General features: G+C 33.6%; 1 protein-coding gene across 42 annotated transcripts in view; it reads right to left on the bottom strand.

Annotated features, from left to right (window-relative positions):
- Positions 1 to 4,332: 4,332 nt before the first annotated feature.
- LOC127735796 (DNA repair protein REV1-like) overlaps positions 4,333 to 17,853 on the bottom strand; it is a 53,525-nt gene continuing 40,004 nt past the window's right edge. For all 42 annotated transcript variants that reach the window (XM_052246119.1, XM_052246120.1, XM_052246125.1 and 39 more), the window contains 8 exons: positions 16,283 to 16,586; positions 15,517 to 15,715; positions 13,819 to 14,034; positions 13,358 to 13,591; positions 6,898 to 7,203; positions 6,383 to 6,608; positions 6,046 to 6,148; positions 4,333 to 4,502 (listed from right to left, as the gene is read on the bottom strand). In XM_052246119.1, coding sequence (XP_052102079.1) covers positions 4,394 to 4,502; positions 6,046 to 6,148; positions 6,383 to 6,608; positions 6,898 to 7,203; positions 13,358 to 13,591; positions 13,819 to 14,034; positions 15,517 to 15,715; positions 16,283 to 16,586 — 1,697 coding nt within the window. In that variant the 3' untranslated portion in view covers positions 4,333 to 4,393. The remainder of the gene's footprint in view (positions 4,503 to 6,045; positions 6,149 to 6,382; positions 6,609 to 6,897; positions 7,204 to 13,357; positions 13,592 to 13,818; positions 14,035 to 15,516; positions 15,716 to 16,282; positions 16,587 to 17,853) is intronic.

Below are 17,853 nucleotides of genomic sequence, written 5' to 3'. Positions count from 1 at the left end.
TGATGAAAAGCACAACTTCAACCAAGATCGATTCAACTTAAATGAAATTCGAACTTCTGTCGATATGACTATATACTAAAAATCGTATTAATAATGGATTAAAGGGTTACAGAAAAAAGATAGGAAAACTGATAGTTTCAAGCAATCTGCTTACTTATCACAAGCACCCGATAGAGCCACAACTTCCGGAAAAAAAGGCTCAACTCGAAATTAATCTGTAATTTCTCATGATATGACTATATACCAAATATATATCTGAAGTGTTATAGGAAAATGTAAAACACATACATCGTAAGGGTTGATCGACGGAAGAACTCTAAAAAAATACAAGGACAGACCAAGGGAACAATAAAAAGCATAAGTTAAAGTAAAATAGACATCACACTGACCAAAACAACAAGAAAACAGCCGCTGAAATGTTTTGCCTGCTCTTCTGATTAAGATTTTAGTCTTCAACATTGAAAAGAAATATCTAGAACTGAAATGCGATACCCGTATACTTAGTGTAAATCTCCAGTTAGTCTCAATATCGCAAACTGGGAATTACATTTTTCCCGCTAAAAAACAACTCATTCTCAAAATAAAATGTTAGACACTAGTAGTATTTCAAACTTCGTCACAAATGAAATCAATCAACTTATAGGGTAGTAACATGGGATCCATAGTTCTTAAGGAGCCAGGACCCAATGTATCTTGAGTCCAGATACCAACCGACGGAGATGGGAATCCTGTCGTTGGAGCCCTGTCATTGCACATAGTTTGGAGTCTTATCATTGGTGCCTGAAGCCCAAAACATCTAATTACCAATTTTACAGAAACTTAACATCATCAATAATCCATGATAACAAGATAATGAAATCAAGGTTAGTTAAACCTTGTAATACTTTACAGTGAATTCATAATGCAAATATTGTTGATATATTATTAACTGAAAAAATAAAGAAAATACTTGAATTCCTACATTATCATTGACCAAGTATGAGGTCAAGAACAACCAACATTTACAAGACAAAAGCCTCAGATAAGGCTCACAAGACATGGCTTGTACAGCTATTCTACCTTCTGAATCATAAAGCTTTAAAAAAGGTCAGCCGCTGGATTTACATCTACAACTGTTGCATTGAGGTTGATCCAGATGGGTAAGGAGTTTCCACTTCACTAGTGGCACATGTCATTTTGATAATGGTAAGTGCACAATCTGTGATAATTATTTTTATACTTATATATTCATAATTTGTTTAAATTGTCCTGAAGATGCCACCGTAAGTGGCGAAACATGTAGACTCAATAAAACTATCACCTTGCGGTAACCCAGATGTTGTTGTCTCTACATATTATATATTCATAGACAAAGCTTATTATAATTTTCATAAACAAGGCTATTAAGTCAAAAAGAAAGATTTGAAAGACATTTCTTAAACAAATAATATTACGGTCAAACTCTTGGTGTGAAATAAAACTTCTTATTCAATTTCTGAATGGTGAATACTTCCTCATTAAATCTCCATATTAAGAATACAAGGAGTTGTGGAGTAAACAACAATGAGTTAGCAACCCAATGACACAATCAAAGTGCTTGTGAACACTGAAGAATAAATATAAAAATAAGATGTGGTATGATTGTCAATGAGAGAACTTTCCACCAGAGACCAAATGGCATAGAAGTTTACAACTATAGGTCACAGTACTGCCTTCAACAATGACCAATACCGCATAGTCAGCTATAAAAGGCCTCGAAATGACGAATGTAAAACAGCTCAAAAAAGAAAACTAATGGCCTGATTTATGTTCAAAACAATGAACGAAAAACAAAAGATATACAGCGAACAAACGAGAACCACTGAACTACAGGCACCTCACTTGGGATAGGCACATACAGAATATGGCAGGGTTAAACATGTTTGATGGTGCCAACCTTCCCCCTAACTCGGGACAGTGATGTAACAGCACAGCACAAGAACAAAACTATGCAAAACAATAAACGAAAAACAAATAAAGACTGCTTTTATTTTGCAGTGTGAACTTAAAATCATACTTTGGATTGTACTATTCAATGATAGGCACCAATTCAACATATAAGCTTCTGTTGTTATTTTTCAAACATATAGATTTATACCTCATTCACAACTTGTGTAATTTCAAATAAGATATTTTGGATGTTTGTAAATATTGTCATTATTTATTTTGTATTATTTAAAATTATCAGTCAATATGTGTTCTACAAGGATCACCCAGTCCTTCACCTTTCATCTGATACCTTAATTACTAAAACATATTCTACATACACTGTAGTTTTATATTTACACCTATGCGTAGGAACTAATTTGTTTTAAATATGTACTACTTCCTAGTATGTTCTTTTTTGACCGGGCCAGATTTGGTGGTGTGACATCTTACAAAGTCTATCCAAACTATTTTTGCAAAGAATTCCCCTCAAGCCGGAGCTAGGGGCTGTCCTAAACTTGCAGTGAGGTGAGTATTTTTTGCTCCGTGTTGAAGGCCTCACTGTGACTTTGAGATGAAAAACAGCAATAAAGTGCTGTTCCTTTGCTTTTTGTGTTTTTTTTTTTGCTGTGCATGTACTAATTTTGTGTCATGGATGGATACCCCATATCCTTTGTTTTTCTTTAATGTTTGTCATGGTAGCAATCCAATATTTGGATTTCACACCTGTCCAATAAATAATTTATTTTGATTTAAATAAAATAGTTTTCTTGAAAAGTAAGGTTATATACATCATATTGTATAAATGATCTGAGTATACATCATTTATAAATTGCTAGACATGGACATGACTTGATTTTAAGAATGTTGCCCTCGCTGTACTATGTTGCTTGTAAAATAAAAAGTAGAGATGAGGCCAGGAATATAGGTATAAAGCCAGTTACAATGGGATTTGGACTGCATTTCATGCATTCTCTACCAACAAAATCCAAGTCATCTTAAACTGACCTATTGTGTTTAGACTTCTTATAGGCATAGCAACCAACTTCAAGCTATACAGGGTCATAATTTCTACAACAGCCAATAGGTAACTTGAGCAAGCTATAAGTAACAGTGTGCTGTCTTTCATATGGTATTATCTAATGTTGTTTTTAGGATTGCTTTTCTTGCATTTATAGGTATTAAGTATAATGTCTTTTATGGATTTATCTTTTTTGGTGTTTTTTTTCCTCAATTTTTTAATCTATCCTTAAAGTGAGAATAAAGAGGGTTGACTACTTTTCAAACATCTCCATGGTTATATGCCTCTATAAGGTCAGGAAACTTGCAAATGGCTGGTTTCTTTCACAGAATCTGTTATAAAATTAGTAATTTGGTGTGGATGGTTGATTTTGGTAGTTTTTGTTTAGTGCATTCTCAATGAGTAAAAATTTTACAAGTAATTCAGAGCTTGATTAATAATATAGACACTTTTCTAAAATTTAAAACTGTATGACGACCTTTCAATTTCTTTTGGATTGAAAAAGAATGCGAAATAGTACATTCAAATACTACAAAGAGAAGCTCATAGGTCATGTTTTCCATCCAATCTGAAAGAATAAAGAGTGGAAAAATAACAAATCATAATTTAGGATATCTAATCAACCAACAACTAAACATTAGCAACTAAGACATCCTTTCCCATCATGTTGAGAGTAATATCATGTGCGTAAGAAAGAAAGCATATCCAGCAGATCTCAGTACGCTTTGCAGGTGATACAATGATGAGCTGACAGACATACAATGATAACCAAATAGACATACAATAACTTGAAAGACATTCAATGATGACTTGAAAGACATACCATGATGACCTGACAGCCACACAATGATGACCTGGCAGACATACAATGACCTGACAGCCATACAATGATGACCTGACAGACATACAATGATAACCTGACAGCCAAACAATGATGACCTACCTGACATACAATGACCTGACAGCCATACAATGATGACCTGACAGCCATGCTATGATAGCCTAACAGACATACAATGATGACCTGACAGACATACAATGATAGCCTGACAGACATACAATGATGACCTGACAGACATACAATGATAGCCTGACAGACATACAATGATGACCTGACAGCCATGCTATGATTGCCTGACAGACAAATGATGACCTGACAGACATTCAATGATGACCTGACAGACATTCAATGACTCGAAAGACATACAATGATGATCTGATAGCCATGCTATGATTGCCTGACAGACAAACAATGATGACCTGACAGACATTCAATGATGACCTGACAGACATTCAATGACCCGACAGACATACAATGATGATCTGACAGACATACAGCAATGGCCTGACTGCTTACAAAACTTAAATTAGTTATAACTTTTATATTTTTATTTAAAATGAAATGATACAAAAATATGTATATTTTTCTTATATCTTTAATCTACTTCCATAAAGGCCTTTAACAACATTTTGCACAGAGTCCAATATTCTGTCAAAAGTAGATATCCAAGCAGCATTCTCTAATCTTTTAATGTGCCTGAAAAACAAGACAATTATTATTCTCATTTTAATACCTAAATTCAATGGGTGACTACTGGCATTACTTGTTTCATCAGATGAAACTGATAATTTGATCCTTGTTATTGTTGATTAATATCTTGGGAATGCATACACCCTAATCATTTAAATTTTGTAATTTTGTTAATTTTAGCAAGCTGTTGGTCATATTTTATGAAAATTGCAGCTGAACTCAAAGTCAAATGACAAGTTAAAAAAAACATGTTTGAATGAAATTGAAGCTTTCCTTTTTTGCAAACTATAAGTTCGGCAAAATATTGTGCAGTGCTTTACTTTTGTATTTGATGATCTTCTTACTATGAAACAGTAATAAAAATACTGAATTAAAGTTTCAGACACAATTAAAAACCAATTAATTGTTCATAGAACAATTGAAGGTCTTTCCACAGCAATTTTTAAATTTATTGAAAAGAAGCTAGTTCGTGTTTACTCGAAGTTAAAATTGGCATCTTATCATCAGTTTCTTCATACTGATGCAATAAATAAGTGGTTTCTATATACTTCTGAGTGAAATAAGGGAGATAATTAGCTACTTCCGGTGAAGTAAATGTCACTTCCGGTCTCATATAATAGTTTCTTTCACACTGATTCCAAAAATATATAGTTTCTATATACTTTTGCTTGTAAACCAGGAGATAATTGGCCACTTCCGGTTTATCGAAAGACATTTCTAGTCTTCAGTGTTAAGTTAATGTATTAAAATTACAAAATATATGGATTCTGAGTACTTTTCCATGAAGAAAGTGCAAAAATGGCTTCTTCCGGTTTTCTCAAGGTCACTTCCGGTTGTCATTTTTCAAGGTTATATGTCATCCAACCTTTTGTATAAGGTCATATGGCTTTATAATGAACCAAGTTGAAGACCTTATAATTGGACATTTCAGGGGCACTAACTCCTATAAGATGCCATTAGATTGTTTCAAACCAAATGTAACATATCTTCATTACAATAAATCAAACATTTTGCACTTGTTCTTTCATATATATCTTTAAAAGTGTTGGAGAAAATGCAAAAACAAGGAAAAGTCAAAATTGAGAACTTGACCTTGACCTCATTTTCTAAGTTAGGACCTAGGGACAAATTTATTTGGTAAAGGTAGATAACTCCTTTAAAATTTCATCGAATCGCTTCGATCCAAATAAGCCAAAAATTCCTGAGGATGTAACAAACAATTTAGAAAAAGAATTTTGTCGATATCTTTTTTTGTTACAAAGGAGATGCACACACTTGATAAACAATGAATAGGGAGATAACTCTTACAAAGAAAATTGTTTGGCTTAGAATAGGTGAAAATAAAAAGCGCATATACTGTATGATACTATATAAGAAATTTCTAAGCGACATATTGCGGAACAAAAATTTTACGCGATGACAAAATTTGGCGGAAGAAAAAAATAATAATCAGAACAAATACAATACGTCTTTCCACAGAAAAGTGGATAGACCTAATAAAACTTTCTGTGTATATGTAACCAACTATGTCACAGTTAAGCTTGCTTACCTGTTCAAAAATTTTACTACTAAATCAACTTGCTCCAAATTACGATCTAGTACCAGATTTGTAAGATAACTAGTCATTATTTCCTCATCATCTTTCTCTGGATCTGTAAATAAAATATACGGTTAGAAATGTTTCTTTAAATGAAATAATTCTTATAAAAATTTCATTTGATGTCCAATGAAAAGCATGTGAACAAATGCGCATTTAAAGCGTGATGTTTTTGCCAAAGTTGTTTTCAAGAATAAAATGTTTAATGCCTACCTATATTGAATAAAAATAGAAATATAGGAAATTGATCAGAAAGCATATGGTTTAGTTATCCACATATCATTCTTACCGTTTGATGTCTGAATCCATTCCTTTAACAAAGTTCTGACTTCTGTTATAGTAACAGCCCCACACAAGTTAACTGGGACTTTAATGCTGTCCTGAATTGTATTTGAGCTTGTTCCTTGTTCCTGTGGGACACAAGATCCATTTCCAAAATTTGTTGTAATGGAAGGTGGTTCGTTAACAACTACAACTGGATCATCTGATATTCTTATTAAATCTGGAGGGAGTAACTGTGAAATAAAAAGTACAACAGCTCTGATGACTAAATGTAAAAGTAAGAAAATTACCGTGTAAAATGTCTGTCATTTCTCTTATATTTTGTCATCTTGAGTTCAATGGAATATTTGCATTCAAAATATTGTACATCAAAATCATAAACTTTATTTAGTGATTTCAACTAACTTTTTTTAGTCCTTTAATAAAAAAGCTATTAATAAGCATTTGATTTCATTCTGAGTATAAAGTCAAAGGAATTTTCAATACATTTTTTTAAAGGAATATATCTAATAAAAAATTTACCTCTGTAGATTTCTTCCCAGTCACAGCAGCTTTAATTTTTGGTTGTTTCTTTGATACAAAGTTAAGTTTCTTTGGTCTACCTCTCCCAGATTTTCCCTTTGGTTGTTTAGGCACTTTAAACACAGGACTGTTTTTCTTTCCATGACCTGGTGACTGATCTTTAGTAGGTGATGCAAGATTTACCTGGTCATTCTTGGCATTTGGAGATTTATTGTTTATTTGCATGCCTTTACTTTGATTGCCATAAGCACTTTTTATTTCCCTTTGGATATCTAGAGGTAATGCATTAAAACAGCTTTCATCTAACTGTAAATTGAAGTTTTCAAAATATTACTGTATTTCATGAAGGGTTTATATTTTTGGCTAATTTCGTAATTAACATAAAAGTAGGAAAACTTTCCCACGTAACTATAATCTTCAAGGATGATCATAATAAATAAAAAAACATGAAAATAAAATCAAGTGAACCAGTTTGCTATTTGAAATCGAGAAAATTAAACCAAGCAGAAAATAAACCACATTACATTGTGGACGGCATTACATAGCTGTTTTCATTCATGCATGTCAGCAGCCTCAACAGTGGTTGTTGATGACAGATCATTGATAGTTTGTTTTAATTCATACATGTCAGCAGCCTCAACAGCAGATCATTGATAGTCTGTTTTAATTCATACATGTCAGCAGCCTCAACAGTGGTTGTTGATGGCAGATCATTGATAGTCTGTTTTAATTCATACATGTCAGCAGCCTCAACAATGGTTGTTGATGACAGATCATTGATAGTTTGTTTTAATTCATACATGTCAGCAGCCTCAACAGCAGATCATTGATAGTCTGTTTTAATTCATGCATGTCAGCAGCCTCAACAGTGGTTGTTGATGGCAGATCATTGATAGTCTGTTTTAATTCAAACATGTCAGCAGCCTCAACAGTGGTTGTTGATGACAGATCATTGATAGTCTGTTTTCATTCATACATGTCAGCAGCCTCAACAGTGGTTGTTGATGACAGATCATTGATAGTCTGTTTTCATTCATACATGTCAGCAGCCTCAACAGTGGTTGTTGATGACAGATCATTGATAGTCTGTTTTCATTCATACATGTCAGCAGCCTCAACAGTGGCTGTTGATGGCAGATCATTGATAGTCTGTTTTAATTCATACATGTCAGCAGCCTCAACAGTGGTTGTTGATGACAGATCATTGATAGTCTGTTTTCATTCATACATGTCAGCAGCCTCAACAATGGCTGTTGATGACAGATCATTGATAGTCTGTTTTCATTCATACATGTCAGCAGCCTCAACAGTGGTTGTTGATGACAGATCATTGATAGTCTGTTTTCATTCATACATGTCAGCAGCCTCAACAGTGGCTGTTGATGGCAGATCATTGATAGTCTGTTTTAATTCATACATGTCAGCAGCCTCAACAGTGGTTGTTGATGACAGATCATTGATAGTCTGTTTTCATTCACACATGTCAGCAGCCTCAACAGTGGTTGTTGATGGCAGATCATTGATAGTCTGTTTTCATTCATACATGTCAGCAGCCTCAACAGTGGTTGTTGATGACAGATCATTGATAGTCTGTTTTCATTCATACATGTCAGCAGCCTCAACAGTGGTTGTTGATGGCAGATCATTGATAGTCTGTTTTCATTCATACATGTCAGCAGCCTCAACAGTGGTTGTTGATGGCAGATCATTGATAGTCTGTTTTAATTCATGCATGTCAGCAGCCTCAACAGTGGTTGTTGATGACAGATCATTGATAGTTTGTTTTCATTCATACATGTCAGCAGCCTCAACAGTGGTTGTTGATGGCAGATCATTGATAGTCTGTTTTCATTCATACATGTCAGCAGCCTCAAGAGTGGTTGTTGATGACAGATCATTGATAGTCTGTTTTCATTCATACATGTCAGCAGCCTCAACAGTGGCTGTTGATGGCAGATCATTGATAGTCTGTTTTAATTCATACATGTCAGCAGCCTCAACAGTGGTTGTTGATGACAGATCATTGATAGTCTGTTTTCATTCATACATGTCAGCAGCCTCAACAATGGCTGTTGATGACAGATCATTGATAGTCTGTTTTCATTCATACATGTCAGCAGCCTCAACAGTGGTTGTTGATGACAGATCATTGATAGTCTGTTTTCATTCATACATGTCAGCAGCCTCAACAGTGGTTGTTGATGGCAGATCATTGATAGTCTGTTTTCATTCATACATGTCAGCAGCCTCAACAGTGGTTGTTGATGGCAGATCATTGATAGTCTGTTTTAATTCATGCATGTCAGCAGCCTCAACAGTGGTTGTTGATGACAGATCATTGATAGTTTGTTTTCATTCATACATGTCAGCAGCCTCAACAGTGGTTGTTGATGGCAGATCATTGATAGTTTGTTTTCATTCATGCCTTTTCTAGACTCTTGATGATTAAGAGAATGACATATAATATAGACATATTTCAATTGTTAATAAAATGCTGGGCGCAGCTTGATACGACCGCAGAGGTCGAACCCTGGACAGTTGGGGCAAGTATGGACACAACATTCAAGCTTGATACAGCACTGAATTTGGATTGTGATTAAATATTTGACACAGCATAGGTTTCTGACACAGAATGAATGTGGTCTAAGAACTTAAAAAATTTTAATTTACCTATTCAAACCATATCATTATTATTTGCTTTTATATATAAATCAGAAATAACCAATTTAAAATGGAAAATTTTAAAGAAAAAAAAAGGGGAAAAAAATCCCCCCTCCCAAATTTTTTGAACCCCCTTACGATTCATCAACCAAAACTCAATCCCAGCCTTCCCTTTGTGGTATGGTACCTTGCAGTACAATTTCAGAGAGATCCATACACTTGAACACAATTTATTGTCTGGAAACTAGAAAAATGCTTGTTTTTTGGCTCCTTTTTGGCCCCAAATTCCTAAACATTTAGGGCAATTACCCCAAACTCAAACCCAGCTTTCCCTTTGTGATATGGAACCTTGTAGTACAATTTCATAAAGATCCTTACACTTACACACAAGTTATTGTCCTGAAACTAGAAAAATGCTTGTTTTTGGCCCCTTTTTTGGCCCCTAATTCCTAAAATTTTGAGGCAATTACCCCCAAAATCAATCCAAGCATTCCCTTTGTGATATGGAACCTTGTGGTACAATGTCAGAGAGATCCATTCACTAACACACAAGTTATGTCTGGAAGTTACAAAAATGCTTATTTTTGGCCCCTTTTGGCCCCTAATTCCTTAACTGTTGGTACCATAATCCCAACCTTCCTTTTGTGGTATTGAACCTTATGGTAAAATTTCATTAAGATCCGTTTACTTAAACTAAAGTTAGAGTGCGAAAACCAATGTGTCTTCGGACGACGACGCCAACGTCATACCAATATATGACCGCAAAGGTTGTATAAAAACATGTAGATGTCTTCTCTTATTTGTGTTGTTAGGTTCCTGACTCATTGACTTTACCTTCTTTTAATTAATATGTGATTGTAACATAATCTCAACTGAAGTAGTTGATTATAAGGTTAGTTTCTGCTTTGTTGGTAAAGCAGTTTTCAAAACATCTTAATGTTTACTTATAATAATAATACAAATGTAGCTTTTAGTCTGTGTAAAAGAAATTTCACAAATATGCTTTGAAAGAGTAAGAAAATGAGTTGGATGTATCTGACTGTTGATTACCCATGTCCAGTGGCAACTATTTCTTCAATATTGGGCTCAAGAATATAGAGCACATGCAAGCATAAACTAAATAATTTACCATAATGCTTGTCTAAATGAACAACTCCACTCAGGTAAATATATTTGGTACTTACTTGTGCTGAATATTTCCAACCCACACACATGTACCAAATATGCATATTTTGTCAATTTTGTAGACAAATTTAATTCATTCTATCTGTTAAATCTAGATAACCATTCATTATATTTTAAATATTGTGATTTTTTTTTTATTATTCTCATTTTGATCGTCCAATAATTCAAAATTGGGGGTTAGAGCTAAAAATGTCATTTTTCAAAATAAAATATTTATTCTCTTAAAATTTCCTTGATATCAAAAAAACTTGTCAAAATGTCTGACCATTCCATGATTCAATTTTTAAGGTTTTAGCCATCTCATTGGGGTTATCAATGCAACAAATATTGACAATTATGGTGCCTTTCTTTTTAATGGTCCAATATATATACATTCCACAAAGTTGACTTCACTGGTGCGGTGGCTGTGAACAACGGCATAAAAAAGAATGCTTAAATGTGCTAACTTAATAATAATGTAAATAAAATGCTCCGCTGGGCGCAGCTTGATATGACCGCAGAGGTCAAACCCTGAACAGTTGTGGCAAGTATGGACACAACAATCAAGCTTGATACAGCTCTGAATTTGGATTGTGATAAGATATTTGACACAGCATAGGTTTCTGACACAGAATGAATGTGGTCAAAGAACTTAAAAATATTTTTAATTTACCTATTATGGTCCAATATCCAAAATCTAAATACATACACGGTTAGATTCAGCATATCAAAGAACCCCAAGAATTCAATTTTTGTTAAAATCAAACTAAGTTTAATTTTGGACCCTTTGGACCTTAATGTAGACCAATTTGAAAACGGGACCAAAAATTAAGAATCTAAATACACGGCTAGATTCAGCATATTAAAGAACCCCAATATTTTAATTTTTTATGAAATCAAACCATATCATTATTATTTGCTTTTATATATAAATAAAAAATAACCAACTTAAAATGGAAAATTTTAAAGAAAAAAAAAGGAAACCCCCCCCCCCCCCAATTTTTTGTATCCCCTTATGATTCATCACCCCAAACTCAATCCCAGCCCTCCCTTTGTGGTATGGTACCTTGCAGTACAATTTCAGAGAGATCCATACATTTGAACACAAGTTATTGTCTGGAAACTGTAAAAATGCTTGTTTTTTGGCCCCTTTTTGGCCCCAAATTCCTTAACATTTAGGGCAATTACCCCCATACTCAAACCCAGCTTTCACTTTGTGATATGGAACCTTGTAGTACAATTTCATAAAGATCCATACACTTACACACAAGTTATTGTCCTGAAACTAGAAAAATTTGTAAGGGTTCAGTGGAACCCAGTGTCTCGCCTACTTTTGCTGTTAATCGCAGGATCAACAAAAATGAGGAAAAAAAACAATAAAAATATTCCTTTAGATACTATCTTTTGATTGTAAGAAGCTTCTGTCAAAGTTTGGTATAAATCCAGGATAGTTTATGAATCTAATAAATGTTTTAACAACTTTAACTGCAGACTGTATTTAATGTTAACTGGAAGAAAAACTAAGTCCATTTATAAGTAAAATACGGATAACCAGGTACAAAATTTTAACAAAATTTCCTTCTAGATACTAGCTTTTGATCATAAACAAGCTTCTGTCCAAGTTTGGTACAAATCCAGGATAGTATAAGAAAGTTATTAAAATTTTAAAAACTTTGACCACAGAGTGAATGTATTGCTTCCTGGCAGAAAAACTAAGTCTATTTATAAGTAAAATACGGAAAAAATGAATTTTTTTTTTAACAAATTTACTTCTGTATAATATCTCATGATCATAAACAAGCTTCTGTCCAAGTTTGGTACAAATCCAGGTTAGTTTAAGAAAGTTATTAAAATTTCAAAAACTTTAACCACAGAGTGAATGTAATGTTTCTCGGCAGAAAAACTAAGTCCATTTACAAGTAAAATACAGAAAAACAGGAATTTTATTTTTACAAAATTTACTTCTGGATACTATCTTATGATCATAAATAAGCTTCTGTCCAAGTTTGATAGAAATCCAGGATAGTTTAAGAAAGATATTAAAATTTCAAAAACTTTAACCACAGAGTGAATATTTGTGGACGCCGCCGCCGCCGACTCCGATGGAATGTAGTATCGCTATGTCTCGCTTTTTCGACTAAAGTCGAAGGCTCGACAAAAATGCTTGTTTCTTGCCCCTTTTTGGCCCCTAATTCCTAAAATTTTGAGGCAATTACCCCCAAAATCAATCCCAGCCTTCCCTTTGTGGTATGGTACCTTGCAGAACAATTTCAGAGAGAGATCCATACACTTGAACACAAGTTATTGTCTGGAAACTAGAAAAATTCTTATTTTTGGCCCCTTATTCCCAAGCGTTTTGGGCAATCACCCCAAACTCAATTCCAGCTTTCTCTTTATGATATGAAACCTTGTAGTACAATTTCATAAAGATCCATACACTTCCACACAAGTTATTGTCATGAAACTAGAAAAATGCTTGTTTTTTTCCCCTTTTTTGGCCCCTAATTCCTAAAATTTTGAGGCAATTACCCCCAAAATCAATCCCAGCATTCCCTTTGTGATATGAAACCTTGTGGTACAATGTCAGAGAGATCCAAAATTTTTTGGCGGTCGTATAAAAACGACTTTAACCTACCTGAGAGAAAGATGGCAAAGCAACAATTGGACTACTTCGTACAGGTCTTGTATTAGCTTTTGGTTGGTTTGTCCAATTAGAGCAACCTGGCTGATCACCGCTATGCAGATTACGGGAGATTGTTTGATGTTGATTAGCTAGTGGCATAGTATCTGGTTTATGTCGAGTGTTCATTTCAGCTTCAATCTGCTGTCTAATATCTGGAGGCAATTCTGGTAAAACATCTGGATCAATCTGTAATGCAGACCCTTAAACATTTCAAAAGCTTCAAACACTTAATAAACTTTCAATTTCATCACGTTTTAAAAGGAGCAAATTTTTGTCATACTAACTTAAAGAAACCATGACAAAACTTAAATATGGTTTAATTACTACAATAATGTAATATGTGTTCCCTATTGGAAACAAGAACCTAATAAAACTGTTATCTTTAACCTATAATACCTATTGTTTATACTTACCTGTGACATTGAAGGCAAACCAATAACTGAGTCTTCCTGTTGTGTCTTTTTATAAGCTGGTGGAGGATTGGTCCAGTGTGAACAGCCTGGCTCATCACTGCTTGGTAGATTTTGATTATCATTTGGAACACCTTTTGACTTCTTTCTAATTATCATTTCTGCTTCAATTTGTTTTCTAATATCAGGTGGAAGCTCTTGTAACACCTCTGGGTCTATCTAAAATTGTAAATCCATTAGAAGCATGAAAAGAGTCTCCTTTTATAACAATAGCCTGAAACGCTCACATGGTAATGTATTATGCCATCTTAATTTTGATTTTTTTTCCTTCATTCTAGTCAGTTATGTTTGCTTATTTGTAGATCTTATTAAGTGGCATTTTGTAAGTCTAGTATTGATGATCTTTATCACTGTTTACAGTTAATACCTATCTATTAAAGTTTTTGATATATAAATAATAAACTGCTTCACTGAGCGCAGCTTGATACGCCCGCAGAAGTCCAACCTTGAACAGTTGGGGCAAAAATGGACACAATATTCAAGCTTGATACAGGTCTGAATTTGGATTGTAATAATATATTTGATATATTATAGGTTTCTGAATAAATGTAGTCAAAGAACTTGAAATTGGTTATATGAAAGATTTCTTGCTGTTGTGCAATACACTGTGCTGTTGCGCAATACTTAGTAAATCTGTTGTCAGACTATAAACAAATAAAATCTTATAACTCGGAAACATAAAATCGAAAATTGATAAAAATCAAAAGGGAGCTTACAAAAATAAATATAATCAGTTTACCAAAGTTTCACAAAAAAATATTGAAAGCATTTTTGAGTTATTGTTCGAAAACTGGAAAATCCCCCTTTTTGTAATGAATAAAACCCTATAAATCGAAAACGTATAGTCTGAAATTTATAAAAATCCAAAGGGAGCTCATGTCAATAGAAATAAACAATTCACCAAAGCTTCTTGCAAATTGGTGAAATTGTTTTTGAGTTATTGTCTGAAAACTGGAAAATCCCCCCTTTTTTAATGAATAAAACCCCAAAACTCGGAAACGGTAAATCCGAAATTTATAAAAAACAAAAGGGAGCTCACATCAATTAATATGAACAATTCACAAAAGTTTCATGCAAATTGGTGAAATTTTTTTTTGAGTTATTGTCCGAAAACTGGAAAATCCCCCCTTTTTTAATGAATAAAACCCCAAAACTCGAAACGGTAAATCCCAAATTTATAAAAAAACAAAAAGGAGCTCACGTCAATAGATTTGAACAATTCACAAAAGTTTCATGCAAATTGGTGAATTTTTTTTTTGAGTTATTGTCCGAAAACTGGAAAATCCCCCCTTTTTTAATGAATAAAACCCCAAAACTCGGAAATGGTAAATCTGAAATTTATAAAAAATGAAAGGGAGCTCACGTCAATAGATATAAACAATTCACCAAAATTTCATGCATATTGGTGAAAGTGTTTTTGAATTAATGTCCGACATGTTGATGACGGAAGGACAGACAGACGGACGGACGGTCAACGGTATACCATAATACATCCCGTAAACGGGCGTATAAAAAAGTCATTAAATGGAAATAAATCCTATAACTAGTGTGACAATTTGGAAATGTTGATTAACTTGTAGATCTTATTTTTCTGATCTTTTTTGCTTTTTTAAAGTTTCTCCCTAAAATAATAATATTTACCTGTGATGGCGAAGGGAAGTAATCAGCAGGTACAGCTATCCTGTTCCTAGTCAGTTCAGGTGTAGCTGGTACCTTAGACCTTATTGGTGTGCTTAAGTCAATATTTACAGACGGAAATTCTGGAATATTGAATAGTTCAGTAGGCGATGTCTCCAAGTTTAGAGTTGGTAGTGGTGGTACTATTAAAGCATTACTCCTTCTACAAAACAAATCTGTAAACATTAAGATTATATCTGATATTATATTTATAAGAAATATAATACAATAATACAACATTTGTCCACTTTACCTGATCTGTTTACATACAATTTTCAAGTAATGTTCATCTTACTGATTTTAAAGTATATTACTTAAATGGAAATTGTAATTTACAATGAAGAAGAAATTTTACTTGACTTTAAAAAAAAGTTTGACAGCTTTGTTGAAGGGGCATTAGTTGTCAAATTCTTGTTTATTGATTCGACTCAAAATTTCATGTTTTATTTTTTAATATACTAATACATCATCTATCCTAACTAATTACAAAAAGTCCAAAAGAAACAATTTACATTGAATGGAGTAGTTATTATGTATCAACTTTTTGTATGTATTTCAAAGTAAATTTTTCAAACCAGCCCAATACTTTGCTGTGACCAGTAAAAATATATACTATAAACTCTAACAGGTAAATAAAATATTCACCACCGAAGCATTACCTAGTAAAATAAAAGCTTCAATATCTTGAGTTTCTTACAGTTAATTTTTTAAGAACAAGTCAATCATTTACCTAGTTATATCCTCTGCTAGATTCTGTGTAGCTCTTGAACATGACATGTTACTCTGACAAGTGCTGTCCTTTGTCACAGTTTTTGAGATTAACAAATTTATATCAATCCCCTCTTTTTGTTTTTCAGGCCCTGAATTTTCCAAATTCTCCATAGTTGTTTTACTGTTTGTTAAGAAGTTTTTCATCAGATTTTCCCTGGATTTCTTTTCTGGTTGTGGCTTTATACTTAATGCTGTTTCAACAGAACTCTTACTTAAACTGGATGGCAATATATTATTTCTTGTTTCTGTGTGTTTTGGAAGGTCTGTAATTAAATATAAATTTTTGTTCATACTGCATAGGAATACACTGTTTGTATGTATAAAAATAAAAGTACAAGTGTCTTGAACTCAAGATTTGAGCAGCACAAAATTTATGGTGTACAAGCTCTTTAACTCAAATCTTAACAATTGGTAATTATACATACACATAATTATTTTACACTGTGACAAGACTGTACATATTTCCTGTCCCTGTTTCTAGTAAATAAAATCAAAGCACTATAAGCGCTGTAGGCAGTTAACCAAAAACCAAGGCAAACATAATTATGAAAACTGTGGCAGTGTTGCTTCAATTTTTTTTCAAGATTTAAAAGAACAAACATTAAACATTCGTATATTGTACATTTATGTTCATTAAATGAATTGATTATTAAGGCAAATTAATTAATATTTCATCAAGGTATCCAAAAGCAACTCATATATCAATGTAAATGACCCCCATCTTCACCCCCAAGTGCATGATGTTACTCCATACCAAGTTTGGAATAAAAATGACAGGTGATTGTAAAACAGTTGGTCAAACATTCTCGGGCTTTACACTGCTTGAAAGATTTATATGTTTTCTTCAAAATGAGCCATAAATGAAAACTATTATAGGCCCAGAAATAATTTAATAAATAATTAAAGTAAATTCAATTAACCTAGACTCATTTTTTGCATCAATAAAATTTTATAATAAACAAGAAATAATTGTAACAGGATGCCGTTACGAAGTCTCCCAAACAAAGCCCCCATAATTCGTCATTCCCATGGTCTCCTGACATTGGGCAAAGTCCAGTTCATATTGGTTTGGTCTAGTAAAGTGATATGCATATGTGACACCTAGGAGATTGACCCTGTATGTCATTCAAATCTTTTTGAAATGATGAACAGGAATAAATATGGTTTAGGTGTGGGTATCTCGACCGTTTACAAGTTCTCAAACAGGAGGGGGTGGGGTGACCCCAGGAACTCCCCCTATATTTCATTTGATTTGTTTTATTGTCCCATACATGAATACATATGGTTTAGGGGTGGGGATCTCGACCATTTCCAAGTTCTCAAACAGGAGGGGGTGGGGTGACCCCAGGGACTCCCCAAATATTTCATTTGATTTGTTATATTGTCCCATACATGAATATATATGGTTTAGGGGTGGGGATCTTGACTGTTTACAAGTTCTAAAACAAGAGGCGGTGGGTGTCCCCATGGACTCCCCCTATATTTTATTTGATTCGTTTTATTGTCCCATACATGAATATATATGGTTTA

The sequence above is a fragment of the Mytilus californianus genome, unplaced genomic scaffold (genome assembly GCF_021869535.1).
Source record: "Mytilus californianus isolate M0D057914Y unplaced genomic scaffold, xbMytCali1.0.p SCAF_3, whole genome shotgun sequence".
Lineage (NCBI taxonomy): Eukaryota > Metazoa > Mollusca > Bivalvia > Mytilida > Mytilidae > Mytilus > Mytilus californianus.
The sequence above is the reverse complement of the archived record's forward strand: the minus strand, read 5'-3'. Positions and strand labels throughout refer to the sequence as shown.